General features: G+C 42.7%; 1 protein-coding gene across 2 annotated transcripts in view; it reads left to right on the forward strand.

Moving 5' to 3' along the window:
* Positions 1-17858, forward strand: part of LOC122129947 (ATP-binding cassette sub-family C member 2-like) — a 28150-nt gene extending 10292 nt beyond the window's left edge. Inside the window, exons 12-33 of one of the 2 annotated variants that reach the window (XR_006151823.1) lie at positions 367-504; positions 1197-1343; positions 1846-1930; positions 2173-2239; positions 3564-3690; positions 4131-4307; positions 6106-6273; positions 6795-6972; positions 9101-9245; positions 11493-11595; positions 11848-12067; positions 12722-12876; positions 13340-13495; positions 13772-13971; positions 14112-14238; positions 14382-14483; positions 14722-14865; positions 15268-15426; positions 15733-15899; positions 16439-16633; positions 17426-17608; positions 17640-17858. Coding sequence is in view for 1 of the 2 variants with exons in the window: in XM_042704683.1 (XP_042560617.1) it covers positions 367-504; positions 1197-1343; positions 1846-1930; positions 2173-2239; positions 3564-3690; positions 4131-4307; positions 6106-6273; positions 6795-6972; positions 9101-9245; positions 11493-11595; positions 11848-12067; positions 12722-12876; positions 13340-13495; positions 13772-13971; positions 14112-14238; positions 14382-14483; positions 14722-14865; positions 15268-15426; positions 15733-15899; positions 16439-16633; positions 17426-17555 (3090 nt within the window). In the remaining variant the exon portion in view is untranslated. Of the gene's footprint in view, positions 1-366; positions 505-1196; positions 1344-1845; positions 1931-2172; positions 2240-3563; positions 3691-4130; positions 4308-6105; positions 6274-6794; positions 6973-9100; positions 9246-11492; positions 11596-11847; positions 12068-12721; positions 12877-13339; positions 13496-13771; positions 13972-14111; positions 14239-14381; positions 14484-14721; positions 14866-15267; positions 15427-15732; positions 15900-16438; positions 16634-17425 lie in introns of both variants that reach the window. The other variant, XM_042704683.1, reaches the window with a different exon arrangement.
* Positions 17859-19113: the final 1255 nt, after the last annotated feature.

A 19113-nucleotide genomic window follows, 5' to 3' on the forward strand; every position in this document is an offset into this window, starting at 1 on the left:
AACCATGGTTGCGATGGTAGGCTGAAAGACTTAAATGAAATTAAGTGCTGTCATGCTATTATTTTTAAATATTCAACACTTTGTGGAAAAAAATTACTAAACAATAGTAATTCAATTCAAATATACTTCCTTTGTGTTGATTCTATTAATACAAAGCTCCAGTCTTAGGAAGACTGCGAATTAATTACCTCAAATTGTGCGATTAAATAGTTCACTTTTACTCGATTGACAGCACTACAGAAATAACTTCTATTATGACTTTCCACCTGCAGTTTCTGTTCCGAAGCTTAGTCCAGGTGTGCTACACCCCATACATCCATTTTGTTTCCCTTTCCCCCGCTCTCCTGCTGGCTGACTGGCCTTTAGGTTCTGAAGCTGTATGCCTGGGAGCCGTCCTTCGAGGCGCAGATCCTTGCCATCCGAGACAAGGAACTGGTGCTGATGAAGAAGATTGCTTATTATTCCTCCGTCTCCACCTTCATCTTCAGCACCGCCCCAGCTCTTGTAAGTTTGAAACCATAGAGGAGTATATTTATCTTTGTCTGTTCCTGACTTTATCTATTGTGGTGTGTCTATTTGTATTTACAAATAAAATAAATTAAAGAGCAAGTTTAGTTTTATGAAGCCATGTCCATGCATTGTGATCATATTGTGCCCTATGATTTATTTTATTTTTGTACATTTCTTTCATTTAATTTGTAAATGATGAAAGAGGCTGTAACTTAATAAATAATTCCCCCATGGCTCTAATATTTGGGATTTGTCCCACATCTGTCTTTTGATTGTTGAAAATATGCAAAATTTGACATTTCCATTCTGGAGCCACCTTTACAAGCCTGTGGCTGACAGATTAGATCACGTAAGGCCTTGGAGCTGCACAGATACCCACCCACGTTTGTTTTACAGCAGGAAGACAAATATTAGTTGGATCATTTTTGAGCACTGGAGGATCAATATTTCTGAACAAAAAACTCAAGATACACAAAGATATGCAAGACATGCAAATTTAGCATATTTTCAACAATCAAAAATCAGATCTGAGACACATGGTGAAATACAAAAAGTTGTATCAATTCCCATGAAAAACACAATCTGGTGTATAAATAAAAAATAAATAATAATAAAATAAAGAAACAAGCTTCTTCTTTTCAAACTGTCATTACTGGATCTGACTGTCCTTTTGTGTTTATTTATAGGTTTCCCTAGCAACGTTCGCTGTTTTCGTCTCGGTCAGTTCAGAGAACATTCTGGATGCTGAGAAAGCTTTCACCTCCATATCACTTTTCAACATCCTTCGTTTTCCTCTAGCCATGCTTCCCATGCTCATTGCTGGCATGGTCCAGGTACAGAACTATCCATCCACACATTTAAACACTGACACACACGACACACACAAAGCAAGATCTAAACAAGCAACAGGGATGAACTTCTGCCATTGCCACATGTTTAAACAATGACACACGCGACACACACAAAGCAATAGGGATCACTTTCTGCCATTACAGTTTTGTACTGAATTGAATGCAGTGTGTTTTTAACCTTTAAAATGCAGTGTGTAATGTGTTCATTATTGAAACCTAGCACCATTGACCCACCCTTATAATGAATGCTTCTGTTAATGTGTGTGTAGCAGGTTGTATCGTTATTAATTACACATTTCTATAATGACAAACCTGTAATGATGAATATTTAATCAAATTCACCCTGTACCAGAGACATTAACTGAGCATTGGCTTGGAAGCAAGAGTAACTGAAAGATAAATGTGTATTAGTTGGACTTTTCTGGAAAAAGATGTTAGTGTTTTAGTAACATGACATACTCCTCATAAAACGATCTTAATCCAGACTACAGTATCTAAAAAACGCTTGGAGAAGTTCCTGGGGGGAGAGGACCTCGACAGCAATGCTGTGCACAGCGACCCAAGCTTCAGTACGTATAGAAAGACATGCCACATCACCTTTCCATAGGAGTTCACAAGATTATGATTTATAAGAGCTTACACCTCAGAAAATGCGCAGTTCATAGAAAATTCTTGCTTAAAAATGTCAAAGGATAGAATAAATTCCTATCAGACTTGCAATCTTCAAAATGGCTGATCAAGCAGGCTATTGATGCCCAGATGCATTATTACATGAATCTCTTTACTTTTATTCTGTTTTTTTTTTTTCCAGGCAGTGCAATCACTGTTTCAGAAGGCACATTCTCCTGGGGGAAGGAGAGTGATCCCACCCTTAAGAAGTGAGTCCACTGTTATTTCACCTCTGCTCTCTGCCATCCATCATCAGTGAACGTGTCATTTATGTTTGTCTTACACAGTCCACTCAAAGGACGTCAAAACATAAAACGTTTATTGGAAATAATCTTCCAGTCATTCTAGTGAAATGAACCTAATCAATCAAACAGCTTGCTGTTTTGACCAGTAGATGGCGCTCTGCTGCTCCCGTACGTCAGGCGCTTTGATCTCTGCATATACATAACAAAATTAGGTCCTTGACCTTTACCAGACATTTGCTTTGTTTGATCTCTGCTTGTTTAATGTCTGTGATGTCATTAGTGTGTGTGAGAAAGGGACAGACTAGGCCTCCCAAGCAATAACCTCTTCACCCTCAACCTGTTCTCTTTTATTTGTATTGACAGTCATTCACAGGGCACACACCGGGGGTGTGGAGAGGGGGAACAATTATCGTTATTGTGTGTGTGTGTGTGTGTGTGTGTGTGTGTGTGTGTGTGTGTGCACAGCCTGCATTCACGCTGGGCTGTCTCGCTGATGTCAGTGGGCAATCGGGGGTTGTAGGACACGGAGCGAGGTGTGTGTGTGTGTGTGCCTTTGGAGAATGTCAATTGCGAGCTCTTCACTCAGACCAACAAACAAACAAGCCAAACAAGCCATGCAAAGAACCAAGCTCTTTGAGTCGCAGTATGCGTAGCTGCCAACCTCAGTAATCATGGTCAAACAAAACAAATAGGGCTGTAGGTGCTTTGCATGATTGTGTGAATGCCTGCATGATTATGTCGTTGACAGCCTGAATGATCACCACCCCCAACTCTTAACATTTTAAAATGTCCGCCTGCTTCTGTTATTTTATTGCTGATTGCTTCTCATGTTCGACATGCAACGCTGACGTTTCTTCTCGCGCTGGAAAATGAAAATGAGATCTCAACCATGGCACTTATGTGGAGCAATTTGGTCTTCATTGTTGTGGAGCCTTGGTTTAACGTAAGATAATATATCTGGGTATTATCTGTGCACATGCCAATTCTGTGGAAAACAGTAATGCTTGAAACGAGTATCATTTCATGAAACAAGGTATGACATCTGTGTAGGCATACAGTGGTCACATGACTGGGAAACGCATCATTTCACGGGAACTACAAATGGATGTGCAATTTGTTCTCATTAGAAACATAATTGGGTGTAAAAGCGAATCATTTAGATTTGAATCGTCATCAACCAAATTATCCACAGCTGACGTCATCTTGGGAACTAGTGTTTCAAACAAACATAAATGTCTTTCTTCCTCTTCCTCTTCCTCTTCCTCTTTCTCTTCCTTTTCCTTTCCAGTGTATCCTTGGATATAAAGCCGGGTAAACTAGTTGCCGTGGTTGGAGCCGTAGGAGCAGGGAAGTCGTCCCTGCTGTCTGCATTACTTGGAGAAATGCACAGTAGCAAAGCTTCCATCAACGTGAAGGTAACCACGGAGAGAGAGGCTGGCTAATTACTGAGACGAGACCGCAGGAGCACACTGTTGACGTGCCTGAATTGGCTTTGAAACAGGGCATTAAGCAGCTTATCAACAAGTGATTACTTAATAGGAGGTTCGAACACGTCAGTTACATTCGTTTTCTTTTTATGCGAGTGGCATGTCTCATACTGTCTCAAGTCTGACAGTTCGGCTAAGCATTCTGTTGAATATTTTTTTTAAATGCTTTGATAGAAGCTGAGAGCTTAGATTCATAAGTGGTTCAGTGTGCGACCCAAAGCTCGGGAAAATAAATAAGCACATATCCCTAATTTATACTTTGATTAAAAAAATGGAAAACATTCCTACAACTATTTCAATTTTACTGCTTCATTTTTGATCTAGTGCTGCTTCCATTATAATCTCTCGCTTCCACCCCCCATCTGCAGGGCTCAGTGGCATATGTACCCCAGCAGGCCTGGATCCAGAATGCCACACTCAGGGATAACATCCTGTTCGGGTCCGAGCTGGAGGAGGGCAGGTACCAGCATGTGCTGGACGCCTGCGCCCTGAAGCCAGACCTGGAACAGCTCCCGGGTGGAGACCAGACAGAGATCGGGGAGAAGGTGAGGTTTTGACACACACACACACACACACACACACACACACACACACACACACACACACACACACACACACACACACACACACACAGACACAGACACACACACACACAGACACACACACAGACACAGACACACAACCACACACACACAGACACACACACACACACACACACACACACACCCAGCTGACAAGGCTCTCGGCCAATAATGTCAAGTTCACACTCTGCTCTTCCAGGTAGAGCATTTTCTAGAATAGAAGAATACACAAGCAGTCATTTTGTGAGGCTCTGCTGTCAACACCAAGGTTCATGGGTCTGAGTACCAGGGAGGAGACATACTGCTAATATGAATACCCAACTTGTATGGCAAATCACCTTGCAGAGAAGAGTCTGTGAAAAAGAACACATCTTTTAAAGCGGCAGTAGGCGGCTGAGTTTTGGTCTAAATGGCGCTACATGGTGTATTTTGGCGTTGGAGTTGGCAAAGTTGTGCAGTGAAAGCTTTTCTTACATTTTCGCGGGGTGTTCCATCCCGGAAAACAGACCTACGTAGTGTGCAACTGTATGCCTAGTGGGAACGACAGGTGTGTTTATCTGTACTTAACATGAACATATACCATTAAAATGTATTTGGACATGATATCAAAACTAGCTGCTTCTAAAGACATACTTCAAAAAGTGGCAGATTATTGCATAGTGTTGCTTTCAGTATTATCTGTTGATCCAGAGTTCCGACAAAAGAGGCATTATGGCTGAAAGTGTTGGCCTAGCAGAAGTAAATCCACAGGTGCTTTGGCAAAAGATGTCATACATTGTCAAGTAGAAGAGAAGAGCCAAGGCACTCACATGGGTCATTTTTTTAAAAGGCTTTATGCTAATAGTATCAACACATATTTAAAAATGCACCTGGGCGTATGAGAGAGAGAGAGAAAGAAAGAGAGAGAAAGAGAGCACCCTGAGGAAGGCTCTGGGAGCATGAAACGCGTAAGTGCTTTTTAAAATACGCACCCATTAGAAAAGTGCCTGGGTTCTTTTCTTCTATTTGACAGCCTTTAATATTTTTTCGACCCTGTCATGACCATGTGTGCAATTAACATTATTCTGAGTTGCCTAACAGTCTTGGCCATTTTCTCTAAATACATGTTTGTCCGCACGCAGAGTGAACTTTTTCCGGTAAATAATCATTACATTGATTTATCTTCTAATTGTGCATGCTGGGCCATTCAAAAGCCAAAGCACTAGTGAAATGAGCAACTTGCCCTTGGGATCCAGGTGAAATGAGCAACTTGCCATTGGGATCCAGGTGAAATTAGTGTTTCTCTTTGTTTATCTGAGGCACGAATGCCCTAGTTATGAAATACCAGCTTATGTAAGCTTTGTAGTTCTCTTTTCATAAACGTGTTTGCGCAATGGACCATTGGGCAGCTGTGGCTACTGAGGTAGCTTACCACCACCGGTATGACTGTGTATGAATGACTACTGGACTCTGGAATGTAAAGCGACTTCGGGTATATAGAGAAGCGCTATATAAGATTGAATTGATTGATTGATTGATTGTCAGAGGACAGGACAGAGGTAATTTCGAGTTCAGAATTTCAATTTGATAATTTCATAAATTCAACACATGCTCATTGTGCAGATTCGTTCCAAGTCTTTCTCTCTCTTTTTTTTTTAAAGACTCTGTAATCAACCTGCATCTCCCTGTCAGACTAGGAACAGTGAGCCGGCTCATGGTGGATTCACTGCTGCAGGGGAATTAGAAGGTGCCCTCTAAGCGCTTCTCCCACTCTGTGTAACAGGGCATCAACCTAAGTGGGGGACAGAAGCAGCGCGTCAGCCTGGCCAGAGCCGCCTACAACAGCGCAGACACCTACCTGCTGGACGACCCGTTGTCGGCTGTGGACTCGCATGTTGCCAAGCACCTCTTTGAGCAGGTCGTCGGGCCAAACGGACTTCTGAAAGATAAGGTGGGTCGCTCAGTGCCAACGCAATCTCAAGTGCTGTTGAAATTCCCATTCAGTGTGTTGAATGGTATGCTGTCTACACAGTGTACACCCCACAGGGTATTAAATTGAAAAATGTGCTCTGTAGTTTATGTCTCATTGTGAATGAAACACAATGTTTTCTTTGTAGTGTATCCTTCATAGTGGACCAATTGTAAAGCTTTCTGCATAGCATGTACTAGTGTATTCAGCAGAGAGTCTCTCCACAGTGCCAATCTATGTCTCCATTCTTATCTTTGGTTCTATCTTCTTTCCATGGATGTAGCGAGGGGTTTCGATTTTGAGTGGCTCATCAGAACAAATACCAAAATCAAATATGAACTCTGTCTACAATGACTTCTCTGTTCTTCTCCTCTGTTCTCTTCCACTTGCCTGTATCTTGTCTATATCTCCTCAGACAGTGAGAGCTCTTGAAATGCGGTTGTATCGCTGAATGTAAAAAAAAAACCTAAAAAAAAACAGCGTACTTGCTTTTGTTCCTGCAGACCCGGATCCTGGTGACTCACGGCGTCAGCTTCCTGCCTCACGTTGATGAGATTATGGTGCTGGTGGACGGGCTGGTCTCTGAGGTGGGCTCCTATGAGAGCCTGAAGGCCAGCGGAGGGGCCTTCTCCGAGTTCCTGTTCACGTATGCAAAAGAGGAGAACAATAAGTCGTCAAAGGGTGGGTTCCGTTAACCGTGCTATCTTTGTACCACGCAAGGAAAGGGAAATGTAGAAGAAAAAAAATCAGATGTGTGAGGGTTTAATTGATTCAAGGCTCCAAGAGCCTAGTGGGATCTTGTAGGGTACCAGCTGAAAATGTTGGGCCTCATATGAGAAAAGGAAAAAGATAGAAAAACTGAGAAGAACCAATGGATGAATTTCACTACTGCCTCAGTTGTAAGCCCTGAATGTCACTGTAATATATGAAAGTCTGGATGTCCTTGACATTTAAGCACTTGCAGAATTAAAGTAACTATGATTGCTTTAATGTTGAAAAGTCAAGAAGCGGATGAACTGATTAGACAAGTAAGACAGCGACAGGACTGTATCAAAGGATTCAATTCAGAAAATAGCTTGATAAGATGTTCACCTCACAACTAGCATACACTACCGTTCAAAAGTTTGGGGTCACCCAGATAATTTCGTGTTTTCTATGAAAACTCACACTTTTATTTATCAAACGAGTTGCAAAATGAATAGAAAATATAGTCAAGACATTGACAAGGTTAGAAATTATGATTTCTATTTGAAATATTAATTTTGTTCTTCAAACTTTGCTTTCGTCAAAGAATGCTCCATTTGCAGCAATTACAGCATTGCAGACCTTTGGCATTCTAGCTGTTAATTTGTTGAGGTAATCTGTAGAAATATCACCCCACGCTTCCTGAAGCACCTCCCACAAGTTGGATTGGCTTGATGGGCACGTCTTGCGTACCATACGGTCAAGCTGCTCCCACAACAGCTCAATGGGGTTGAGATCTGGTGACTGCGCTGGCCACTCTATTACAGACAGCATACCAGCTGCCTGCTTCTTCCCTAAATATTTCTCGCATAATTTGGAGGTGTGCTTTGGGTCATTGTCCTGTTGTAGGAGGAAATTGGCTCCAATCAAGCGCTGTACACAGGATATGGCATGGTGTTGCAAAATGGAGTGATAGCCTTCCTTATTTAAAATCCCTTTTACCTTGTACAAATCTCCCACTTCACCAGCACCAAAGCAGCCCCAGACCATCACATTACCTCCACCATGCTTGACAGATGGCGTCCGGCACTCTTCCAGCATCGTTTCACCTATTCTGCCTCCATTTCTAAGAAAAAGAATAGACTGGCGAGTTTCACATGAAAGTTCTCTTTTTCTGGCCATCTTGAGAGTATAATCGAACCCACAAATGTGATGCTCCAGATACTCAACTAGCTCAAAGGAAGGCCAGTTTTAGAGCTTCTCTCACCAGCAAAACAGTTTTCAGCTGTGCTAACATAATTGCACAAGGGTTTTCAAGGGTTTTCTAATCATCCAGTAGTCTTCTAAGGCGATTAGCAAACACAATGTACCATTAGAACACTGGAGTGATAGTTGCTGGAAATGAGCCTCTATACACCTATGTAGATATTTCATTAAAAACCAGACGTTTCCACCTAGAATAGTCATTTACCACATTAACAATGTATAGAGTGTATTTCTGATTCATTTAATGTTATCTTCATTGAAAAAACAGTGCTTTTCTTTGAAAAATAAGGACATTTCTAAGTGACCCCAAACTTTTGAATGGTAGTGTACGTGTAGAATAGGTTAGCATGTGCACAATGTGTATGTGCATTGTTGAGAACAGGCCTCATCACGGCCGATTCTATCTGGTTGGCTATTTTTGGTCTCTTACTTTCCACCCACGTTTGCTTCCTGACACTAGCATACGTGTATGTAAGCTTCTCATAAGAGCCGTCCCTTGCATCAGACATAGTGGTTAGAAGCCTTTTTTTTTTAATAGACCCGAGTGTATGTTCTATCTTTATGGGTATATGTCGCAAAGTAGTTTGCTTTTAAACGAAAATGAATCGCACTGCTCTGTAACAGAAGGGGCACAGAAGCCCTTTCCATGTCCTGTACTCTGTGACTCGTTAACATGTAAATGTAAAACATGCATTAGCCTTTTTACCAACGTCCACATTACCAGCTGTAGCCTCTTTTATATTGACTTTAAATTATCTCTCTCTGTGTGTATCTGTGTGCGCGCGCGTTTGTGTGTGTGTGCGCGCGTGTTTGTGTGTGTGTGTGTGTGTGTGTGTGTGTGTGCATGTTCTGTGATCAGATGACTCTGAAACTGAGGAGGTGGACATAATCCCTGAGGCTCAGGATCTCCAGGCTGATGTCCCTCCTGAGGATGTGGTGTCTGTGACCCTGAAGAGGGACAGCAGCCTGCGCCACAGCCAGAGACACACTCAGCGCAATGGCAGGTTTGTCTCACAGATGCACACACACACACACACACACACACAGACACACACAGACACACACAGACACATAGACACATAGACACATAGACACATAGACACACACAATCACACAAACACATGTGTGTGCACACATTCATACTGACTTTGATACAATTGTGTGGGTCTTTCTCACACACACACACACACACACACACACACACACACACACACACACACACACACACACACACACACACACACACACACACACACACACACACACACACAATCATACAGACACAGGCATAAAGACGAGATTTGGCAACAGAGACATAGGTCTCTAACACAGTATGGAAAAACTCATAGCATGTCATACTTAATATGTACATAATATGCTACACAAACAACACAGAGTAAATAAACTGGCTCTTCATACTGGGCATGGTTAATTTTGAACACAGTTATGCCAGGGCAACATGTCTTTAAAAAGGAGAAAAACAGTTCACATGTGTTCAACACTCAACATGTGGCCCAAATATAGGTCAGCACAAAACCAGCAACAGACCAGCACTGCCCTAGAAAACCAATCACTCCCGATGTGCAGGTTGGCACTGCGACAGTAGCCTCTGCCATCGGTGTATGAATGGGTAGATGTCTAAGGCATTCATCTGTAAAGCGCTGTAGAGTGCTCTATACATTGAAAAGTGCTATAGAAATGCAGTCCATTTACCATACATTACGATCAAGCACAATGATTGCCTTTTAATCCTCCCTGACTTAGTCATTTACGTGTCAGCACAGACCAGACAACCCCCCCCCCCCCCCTAAGGCATAGTCACAACATTCCAAACAGGGTTAATCAGCAACGTTCAGGGCTGTCTCGACATGAAAAGGCAGTGCAGTGCCTCCCACCGACATCAAATGAAGGGCCTACCACCGAAATAAACAGTGTTCTTGATGAGAGTCACAAGGAATCAGCCTCTGGCAGCATGAGACAGCGTGGCAGCTGGCAGCCCCTGCTATGACAGTCCTCAGTCAAGGAAAGCTAGTTTTGAGAGAGTGAACTCCTAGCATTAAAGTTTCTAGTCTGCTGCCCTCTAAAAATCTCTCGCAAACAGGTGAATCACTTGAATGTGAATGAGGTCAAGGACTTAGGAAATGAACCAGGACTTAGGCACAAACTGACAAACATTTCTCTGCAACAGCATCTGAGGCACACAGCATCATTACATTCAAGAGCAGCAGCATCTGAGGCACACAGCATCATCACATTCAAGAGCAGCTCCCCAGATCCAGTGTTAATTCTCTTGATTTGGCCCTGAAAAGAACTGGATCTGAGTAGGTTCATGACAGTGTTTCTCCAAAACTACCATATATTCAACTGTGAACATATGAACACTATGTAGGGGACACTCTTTATCAACATATATCACAACAGAATTCTTCAGTAATTCTTCATTCAGGCCCGCTGCCTTAAAAGTGAATATGTACAGATCAACCTACTGCGCCTCTCTGTTCTTAATCACCCGTGTGTGTATGTGTGTGTGTGTGTGTGTGTGTGTGTGTGTACGTTGGTGGAATGAGCTGCCTAGCACTACCAGAGCAGGAGCGTCCCTCTCTACCTTTAAGAAGCTCTTGAAGACCAAACTCTTCAGAGAGCACCTCCCTTCCTAACTTGCACTTCTACTAGTACTTAACTTGCACTTGCAGTAGTTACATTCCTACACTTTTTTCTATTTCTTATGTAAAATAGTATTTATTGTTACACTAGGTCTCTATTGCTAAATGTAAATGTAAATGTAAGGTTCAGTCTCCAGGTGCATTATGTTATTGTGTGGCCACTGGCCTGCAGATTCGCTGGCCTAAATCGAAGCACCTGTTTGCCTATCCCATGCCATGCTCTGATCCTTATATCCAGAAATGAAACGGCCTAACTCAAATGCCATATAATCAGAGACGAATTGTACAGAAATGTACTGTACTTAGGCAGCTGCAGTCTAATTAGCTTTTAGATTTGATGCACTCTCTAGGTCCTTTGTGGAATGCCATTTAATTTCTATGCTAATGTGTTTGTGTTTCAGCATCAGGCTGAGAACAAACAGCTCTGTGTATGTCTTTCTTTTATGTGTTTGTAAACCCATTTTACAACCCCCCCCCCCCCCCCCCCCCTACCCCCATTTTCCTTCTGTGAGGCGGCGCATTGTGTTACCTCCTGGTATGAAATGCGTTGTACAAAGTTTGATTTGATTTGATTTGATTTGATTTCAGCATCAGGCTGAGGACGAACAGCTCTGTGAAGGCTAAAAGGCCCTCTGATGAGGCCAAGAAAGGCCAGAGGTTGATAGAGAAAGAAGCTATGGAAACTGGAACGGTATGTAATCATCCTGTACTCTAATCCCCTGAAGTTCCTTCTCTGTTCCGAACACTTGATTGGATGAATATAACACAATGGATGAATATAAAAGAACTCAAATACAATTTAAATGGAAAGGAAAAAAACTCCTTCTGTTCTCCATCTGTTCTGAGTTGAAGCACACATTAAAAAAAAAGAGGCTGTTGCAGTAGATCAGGTGAAAAGAGGCTGTTGCAGTAGACCTGGTGAAATGAGCTCTCTTCCAAACAGGTGAAGTGGTCAGTGTACCTGCAGTACCTGCGCTCCATGGGCTGGTGCTACACCTCCATGGTCTTCCTCATGTACTTCATCCAGAACGTCGCTTTCATCGGCTCCAACCTGTGGCTCAGCGACTGGACCAATGACTCTCTGGAGTACTTTAACAAGACCTATCCTGGCAATGTGAGGGATATGAGAGTGGGTGTCTTTGGAGCTCTTGGCGTGGCACAAGGTACCGTACAGGACATTTAAACTATAGAAACAAGTGATGTTGCCATATTATGTCGTCATTTTAGATTACTCTGCAGCTATTCAACCCTTGATCAGATTCAGTCCGGATTCAGACTGTTGCTGGACAGGCTGCTTACATTGGCAATCATTTATTGAAGACAATTTTAAGTCGATTTACTGCTTCAAAGACGTGTGCAAACTCAATATCCCCTACAAATATAGAAGTTGATTTTCAAGAAGGGTGTTTTGAGGACTGTGTGTTGAAATTGAGCAAAATAACATGCCTTATACTCTGACAGTATATCGGTTAAGATATTTTTTGTTCTTTTAAAAGTTAATTTCATTTAGTTTTATCAAGTGCAATTAAACAATCCAACTTGTAATATTTCGTACATTACAGGCAATGTCTGCAGGCAATGTGTACAATGTCTGTGCTGGTGATGACTCAGTCCAAGGGTAATAAAAAAGATGAGTCGAGTGAGTCATGGGTATTTTATGTTGATGACATGAAATTGCAGACCACTAGTGAATCAGGGTCAAGTGTGTCTGATTAACACCTCTTCAGGAATTCCTCTCTAACACCTTTTCATCTAAAATGACGGTCTGCCCAAAACAGCCTTCTGACTTCTCCGACTTTGGTGTGATTCCCTGCCAGGCATCTTCATTTTCCTGGGGACTCTTCTGCTGGCTGACGGAGCCGTGTCGGCCTCGCGGATCCTGCACTCGCGCCTGCTGGCCAACGTGCTGCGTGTGCCCATGATGTTCTTCGACACCACGCCGTCCGGCCGAGTGGTGAACCGCTTTGCCAAGGTACTCTAGAGAGAGGGGCTGATCCTGGCATGTGTATGGATATACATACACTATGTTCACCCACACCATTCATTTGACTGGGGTGTGCAAAATAGGTTATGATAGAACTTTAAACAGGGCACTTTTAGGGGGGTATGTGCATTTTTAAAAATAGGTAATTACCCCTAATTATAATACTACACTGATGATGATGAGGAGGAGGAGGAGGAGGAGGGAGATGTTGATTAAGATGATTACAATAACTATAATCATTATTCTTAGACTAATTATTATGCTTACAATTATCATAATTAAAAATAAAATAATTCCATCACCAGAGCCTTCCCTTCCTCATGAGGAAACCTGAGCGAGATCTTTTGTCTACAGAATGCTAGTTTCACTGATCTTAAGCCACACCGTCTCCCACCACAGGGTGTGAGACATGTCATCTGCCAGCTGTAAAGTCTGTCTCCCCTGCCTGCAGGACATGTTCACAGTGGACGAAATGATCCCCATGTCCTTCCGCTCCTGGGTCCTCTGCCTGCTGGGGGTGATCGGCACCTTGTTTGTGATCTGTCTGGCGACCCCACTTTTTACTGCCGTCATCGTGCCCCTGGCTGTCGTCTATTATTTTGTGCAGGTAATGTGAGGCGCCCACTCAATCCTGAGTGTCTGCAGTGTAATTCAGAACAGCACTATATCATTATGTCCTCTGAGCCTCCAAGGAGACGCAATGCCAAGACTCAGAGATTTGAGAGATTTTCCTTCTGTGCACAAACATGGTTTGCCATGTGCTTGTTTTCTTGTCATGAGGCATTGAGGTCGATGGAGGCATCATAAGGCTTAGGGCTGTCTGTGTGAGGAGTGAATGACACTGAAATTGAAGACTGAAAGTCTCCATCGCTGTGTTCCACAGAGGTTTTATGTGGCGACGTCTAGGCAGCTCAGGCGGCTAGACTCCGTTTCCCGCTCGCCCATTTACTCCCACTTCGGGGAGACCGTGGCCGGCCTGTCAGTCATCAGGGCTTACAGGCACCAGGACAGATTCCTCAAACACAACGAGGCAACCATGGACGAGAACCTCAAGAGCGTCTACCCCTGGATAGTCTCCAACAGGTTTGCATTCGGTCTCTTTCACATTCCTGAGGACTGATCTGCACCAGTCTTGGTTTGTCAGATCAAAAGGTGTGTTGCACTTTTTCACATTTCCGCTCAGTAGATTTAACTGTTGGTGGTGTGCCCTCTCCGTTGTGCAGGTGGCTGGCCATTCGACTGGAGTTCTTAGGAAATTTGGTGGTGTTTTTCGCTGCCTTGTTTGCGGTGGTGTCACGAGAGAGTCTCAACAGCGGACTGGTTGGGCTGTCCATCTCCTATGCTCTAAATGTAATTCACTCCATCCAGTGATTATAGTGTTTTTTTTATTTTAGGGCATGTAAGATTAATTTAAATTGCCTCCGTAGAAACAGAGATACAGTTATTTTATTACCCGATGTAGTCCTATAACCTGTTCCCTTGCATGTTATTAGGTGACTCAGACCTTGAATTGGCTGGTGAGAATGACCTCCGAGCTGGAAACCAACATAGTTGCGGTGGAGAGAGTGAGCGAATACACCGAGATCAAAAATGAGGTACACTTCATTATGTTCTTCAACTAAAACAAAGGAAAAAAATAAGTCAACTAGTAAAAGTGTCCTTAGAGAAGCATTTTTACATTTTCTGTGACTTTTGCCTTTATTTATGTTCAGTTGTACACAATTAAATTTAATTCCAACATAACCTTGAAGCCTCCTGTGGTAGTGGACTATACTGTATCCTAGCAACTGTCGCGGAGTTGAATCCATTTTCTCTCCCCTGTTGTTTCATAAGGCGGACTGGATCACAGGCCAGCGTCCTGAGAAAGGCTGGCCTAAAACCGGGAAGATTCGTTTGGAGAACTACAAAGTCCGCTACCGCCCTGAGCTGGACCTGGTTCTGCATGGAATCACTTGTGATATTGACAGCACTGAGAAAGTAAGGACCCAGCTGTTGTAGCCTCAAAGTTCAAGCACTTTGAGATTTTTCAATTATCTGGTTGTGGCGCTGTGATTCTTATTAACTCATAGCCTTCATAGCCCACATCCTTGGGGGACTCTCAAGTAGGCTCAGGCTCCTGTTATATGCCATCAGAAAATTAGATTAGTAATGTGAGTGCAAACAAATTCAACACTAGTGGGATCAAAGCACTAGAGAAAATGATGAATGGATTGAAAAGTGTGTGTGTGTGCTTCATTTGTTCTCTGTTTTTTTTTTTCAATCCTGTTCATTGTCGTTATTCACCAACGCTATCTTCCAATAAGACAAATATCTGATGAATCCATCATGTTCGGAGAGTTGGCTCTCGGTCACAGCTGACCACACAGCTCTTGTTTGCAGATCGGCATCGTCGGCCGCACGGGAGCAGGAAAGTCCAGCCTCACAAATTGCCTGTTCCGCATCATTGAAGCATCCGAGGGGAGAATCCTTATAGACGGTGTGGACATCGCTACCATCGGCTTGCATGATCTGAGGAACAGGCTGACTATCATACCCCAGGTGTCTATCCCGAAATTGTATTCAAACACATTCGTTCTGGCACTGAAGTGCCATAAGCTGTTCAATTAATTGTCAATTCCATAGGCCTACCAATTGGTCTTGGGGGAGCAAAAACTAGCAAATGTAAAGAAAACATGTCACTTGATCTTTTAAATGTAAATAACACTTCAGATGGAATATGGATATCAATTTCAGAAATGTATTTTTGGGTTCGGTGTTAAAATAGAATTTAGAATATGCTCTGCTTTGAGAGATCATATTTGTGAGATATGGTCCTCATTATGGTTCTCACATTCGTCTCGGCAGGATCCCGTGCTGTTCTCCGGAAGTCTCCGAATGAATCTGGATCCTTTCGAGAAGTTCAGCGACGAGGAGCTGTGGAGTGCTCTCGAGCTCTCCCACCTGAAGGAGTTTGCTCACGGCCTGCCTGAAGGGCTGCTCTATGAGGTCTCTGAAGGAGGCGAAAACCTAAGGTGGGCTTAGCACCTAAACACACAAACACCTAGCCTTGTGTTGCCAAGCATGTTTATTTTTTTCCGTATTGCGCAGGGCCCCCAAACAGCTGTCTTATAAGCCTTCTTTGGGCACGCTGCGTCCCCCAGGCGAGCCTGGGCTGCTTCATTAAAGCATTCTTTTTGGATTCCGTTCAAGAGAAACATCCTGAGATTGCCTCTGCTCTCCGACATCATTATTCCTAAATAGCTGAGTGACGGCAGCTCTCCTTTATGTTCGTATGCATAATCATTCTTGCCATTTCAAAGTCACTGTTAATTAAATGATTAGATGAACAGTGGCTCAGCTCTTTGCAGCCACTCTGCTTCCATGTCAGAGGAAATTTAGTATATTAATTGAATCTTTATGTCACTCTGGAATGAAACAGATGCACAAAGAAGGGAGCTAACTACAGAAAGAATTGCAATTAGCTGCATATCTGGGGGTGGCCTGTTTTTTGCAGCGAACCTACGACGAACCCTTATCCAATGAATTGCTTCCTGTCGCCCCTGTCTCACAGTGTTGGGCAGCGTCAGCTCCTGTGCCTGGCCAGGGCCCTGCTGAGGAAGTCCCGCATCCTGATTCTGGACGAGGCCACGGCGGCCGTGGACCTGGAGACGGATGACCTGATCCAAACCACCATCCGCAAGGAGTTCGCCGACTGCACGGTGCTCACCATCGCTCACAGGCTCAACACCATACTGGACAGCTCGCGGTAAGCAAACAAATCCTGATGGGCGAAAAAAACACGCTATTTCAAATAACAAAGCTATGTGGCGAAGAGATGAGATTCAATTGGGTAACCTCAAAAAAAAGGACTTCTTTAGAAGACATTCTTTTGAAGAAAACAAAAAAAAAGGGCTGCTGCATTAATAGCCATACATCGAGAATTAATTGCAGTGTGTACGTTCAGATGAAAGCCCAGTAGCCACAGGTGTGTGAGGTCCCAGTGCGCTCTCACGTGCCCTCCCATGCCCCTGATTAGCACCTGAAAGGCAGGGGGAGGTGGCCATGCACAATAGGCGCAAAGATGGGCAGTGCCTTTGCTGCTCAATCTAAAAACAAAACTAAAAAAAACATCTATTGATTGTACCCATGACTGCACTGACCGGAGAAAGTGTTTTTTTTTTCTTGGTCCATGGTGTTAGAGATGGCTTCCCTGTAAAAAGTTCAAATGAAATGCAATGGACAAAATGATGTTCCATTGAATGGTTCTCAATGTTTTTGTGAAACTGGACTTCTCAACACTTGTCAACAACTCTATTCATTTATTTTCAGTATATAATATGATGATGTTATAATTATTTTTTAAAAATTGAAAAAAGGTTACTCGTCTGAAGACAAATAATGAAATATGGTACACAAAAATCCATATTTAGACAAACCATTCGATAGCTGGATGTGGTCATTGATTTCTTGATGAGCTTTTTAAAACCTTGCCATCTGGGAAAATGATTGAATTCTCTTCTCACATCTGAGATTGTTTGTTTCCTTGTCAATTCTGCAGAGTGATGGTGTTGGATGCTGGCAAGATAGTGGAGTTTGATTCACCGAGTGCTTTATTCCGGAAGCAAGGACACTTCTTCTCTATGGCAAAGGATGCTGGAATTAACTCTGTTGACTACAGTGTCCTGTAAGTGCCAGAGAGCCTGGGTACCTGTGGTCCATTCCCACACATTGCAATACGTCATATCCCTGTATGTTGCTATTGTCCAGATTTGTAACACTGACATTTCAGTCATACAAAATGATGTATGTATGTCACATATTTAAATCTCTTTCATCTTCACTATTGATTCGGTATAAGGCTGCTAATTTGATGTAATATATTGTCCAGTGTTTTGTACAGTTTGGCAGGGACTATTTTAAAAATGTCCTCTCTTTACTTTTGTAACTCTTGTAATTTAGTTTTATACTTAAATAAACATGTTCTCAATGGGGTTTTGTCTATTTTTAAAGTGTGACCTTTTCCTCTGTTTTACCTCTCCAGTAACAAATCTTATTGCCAGCGAAAGAGTAATATAGTAGTACTGCCAAGACTGTCTTGGTATCATTAAGGATCATATTCCACATTTATGGACTCATTATGAAAAGACTATGGGTGTCACGTTGGTTACCATGCTAACCATTGTGTTTCTGCGTTATTCACAAGAGCAGCGATACACATCTTCTTGTGGTAATGTCCTCGTGATTATAACTATTTCATTTCAAAGAGCGCCACTCATTAGGCAAGTCCATAATTGTGAATTATTATCTACACGTATACACAGTGTTTTTATAGGGGTGTGTGTGTGTGCCTATCTGATTTTAGCCAAATGAAAATCAAGGTGGAAAACAAAAGAAGTTTTTTTCTCTCCGCAGAATCAAACAATAGACTTTGTTCAATGCACAACATGTTTCAGTGGGCCATAGAGCCTCCCCTTTAGTGTGCCTTTATTAGTGTGTTTTAGGAGTCACTGCAGGAGTTTTGATGCCTCATCTTTTTGGCTCTCCAGGGCTTTTCATTCCTGAGAGCATCCTGTTGATGATCCGTTCCGTAAGCCCTCCGGCTTCCCCTGATTGGCTGTTATTCCATGTATATTTTGTCCAGAGGAGCAATAATAATCTATAATATATTATCTTGAACAGCCACAGGTATACTCTATAAACACCACTGACATTTCTTGTATGTTATAGTTAACCATTTTCATCGTCAGCTCATATGTGAGTGAGTTCGCTGGTTTGGTCCTCACACTGTGAACCAAATGAAAAGAAGAGAATGGCATTCAGTTCTCCCCTAGTCGACAGACTAGGTCACATAGCTCGCTAAGTGGCGAAGTGCAGTTTCCGTATATATTCGGGTTTTACCCCAAAAGGTGATGAAGTTGGAAATGCCACACAACGGGATTGATCCTTTTCTGGTGAAACTCACATTTCAATCAAGTATGAAGGTGATTGGGTTGACTTGATTTATCTGCTGGGGAGAGTCCTTGGGGACTCGGCGGTTCACAACCCTTAAATGTCTCGTCCTCTCATTGTTAATGAAGGAAAATTGACTCCAGCTGAGCCCAAAACCATCCTTAATCAGAGAATAACATTTATAGGTGCCCTAATAAAACGCCATGGGGGGACTTTTCAAAGCATAGATAATTTAAAGTCCTTTTTAGGGTTGAGTGACAGGTTCAGATTTGCCACTTGATCTTGAACATTTTAGAG

This window comes from Clupea harengus, unplaced genomic scaffold (genome assembly GCF_900700415.2).
Source record: "Clupea harengus unplaced genomic scaffold, Ch_v2.0.2, whole genome shotgun sequence".
NCBI classification, from domain to species: Eukaryota; Metazoa; Chordata; class Actinopteri; order Clupeiformes; family Clupeidae; genus Clupea; species Clupea harengus.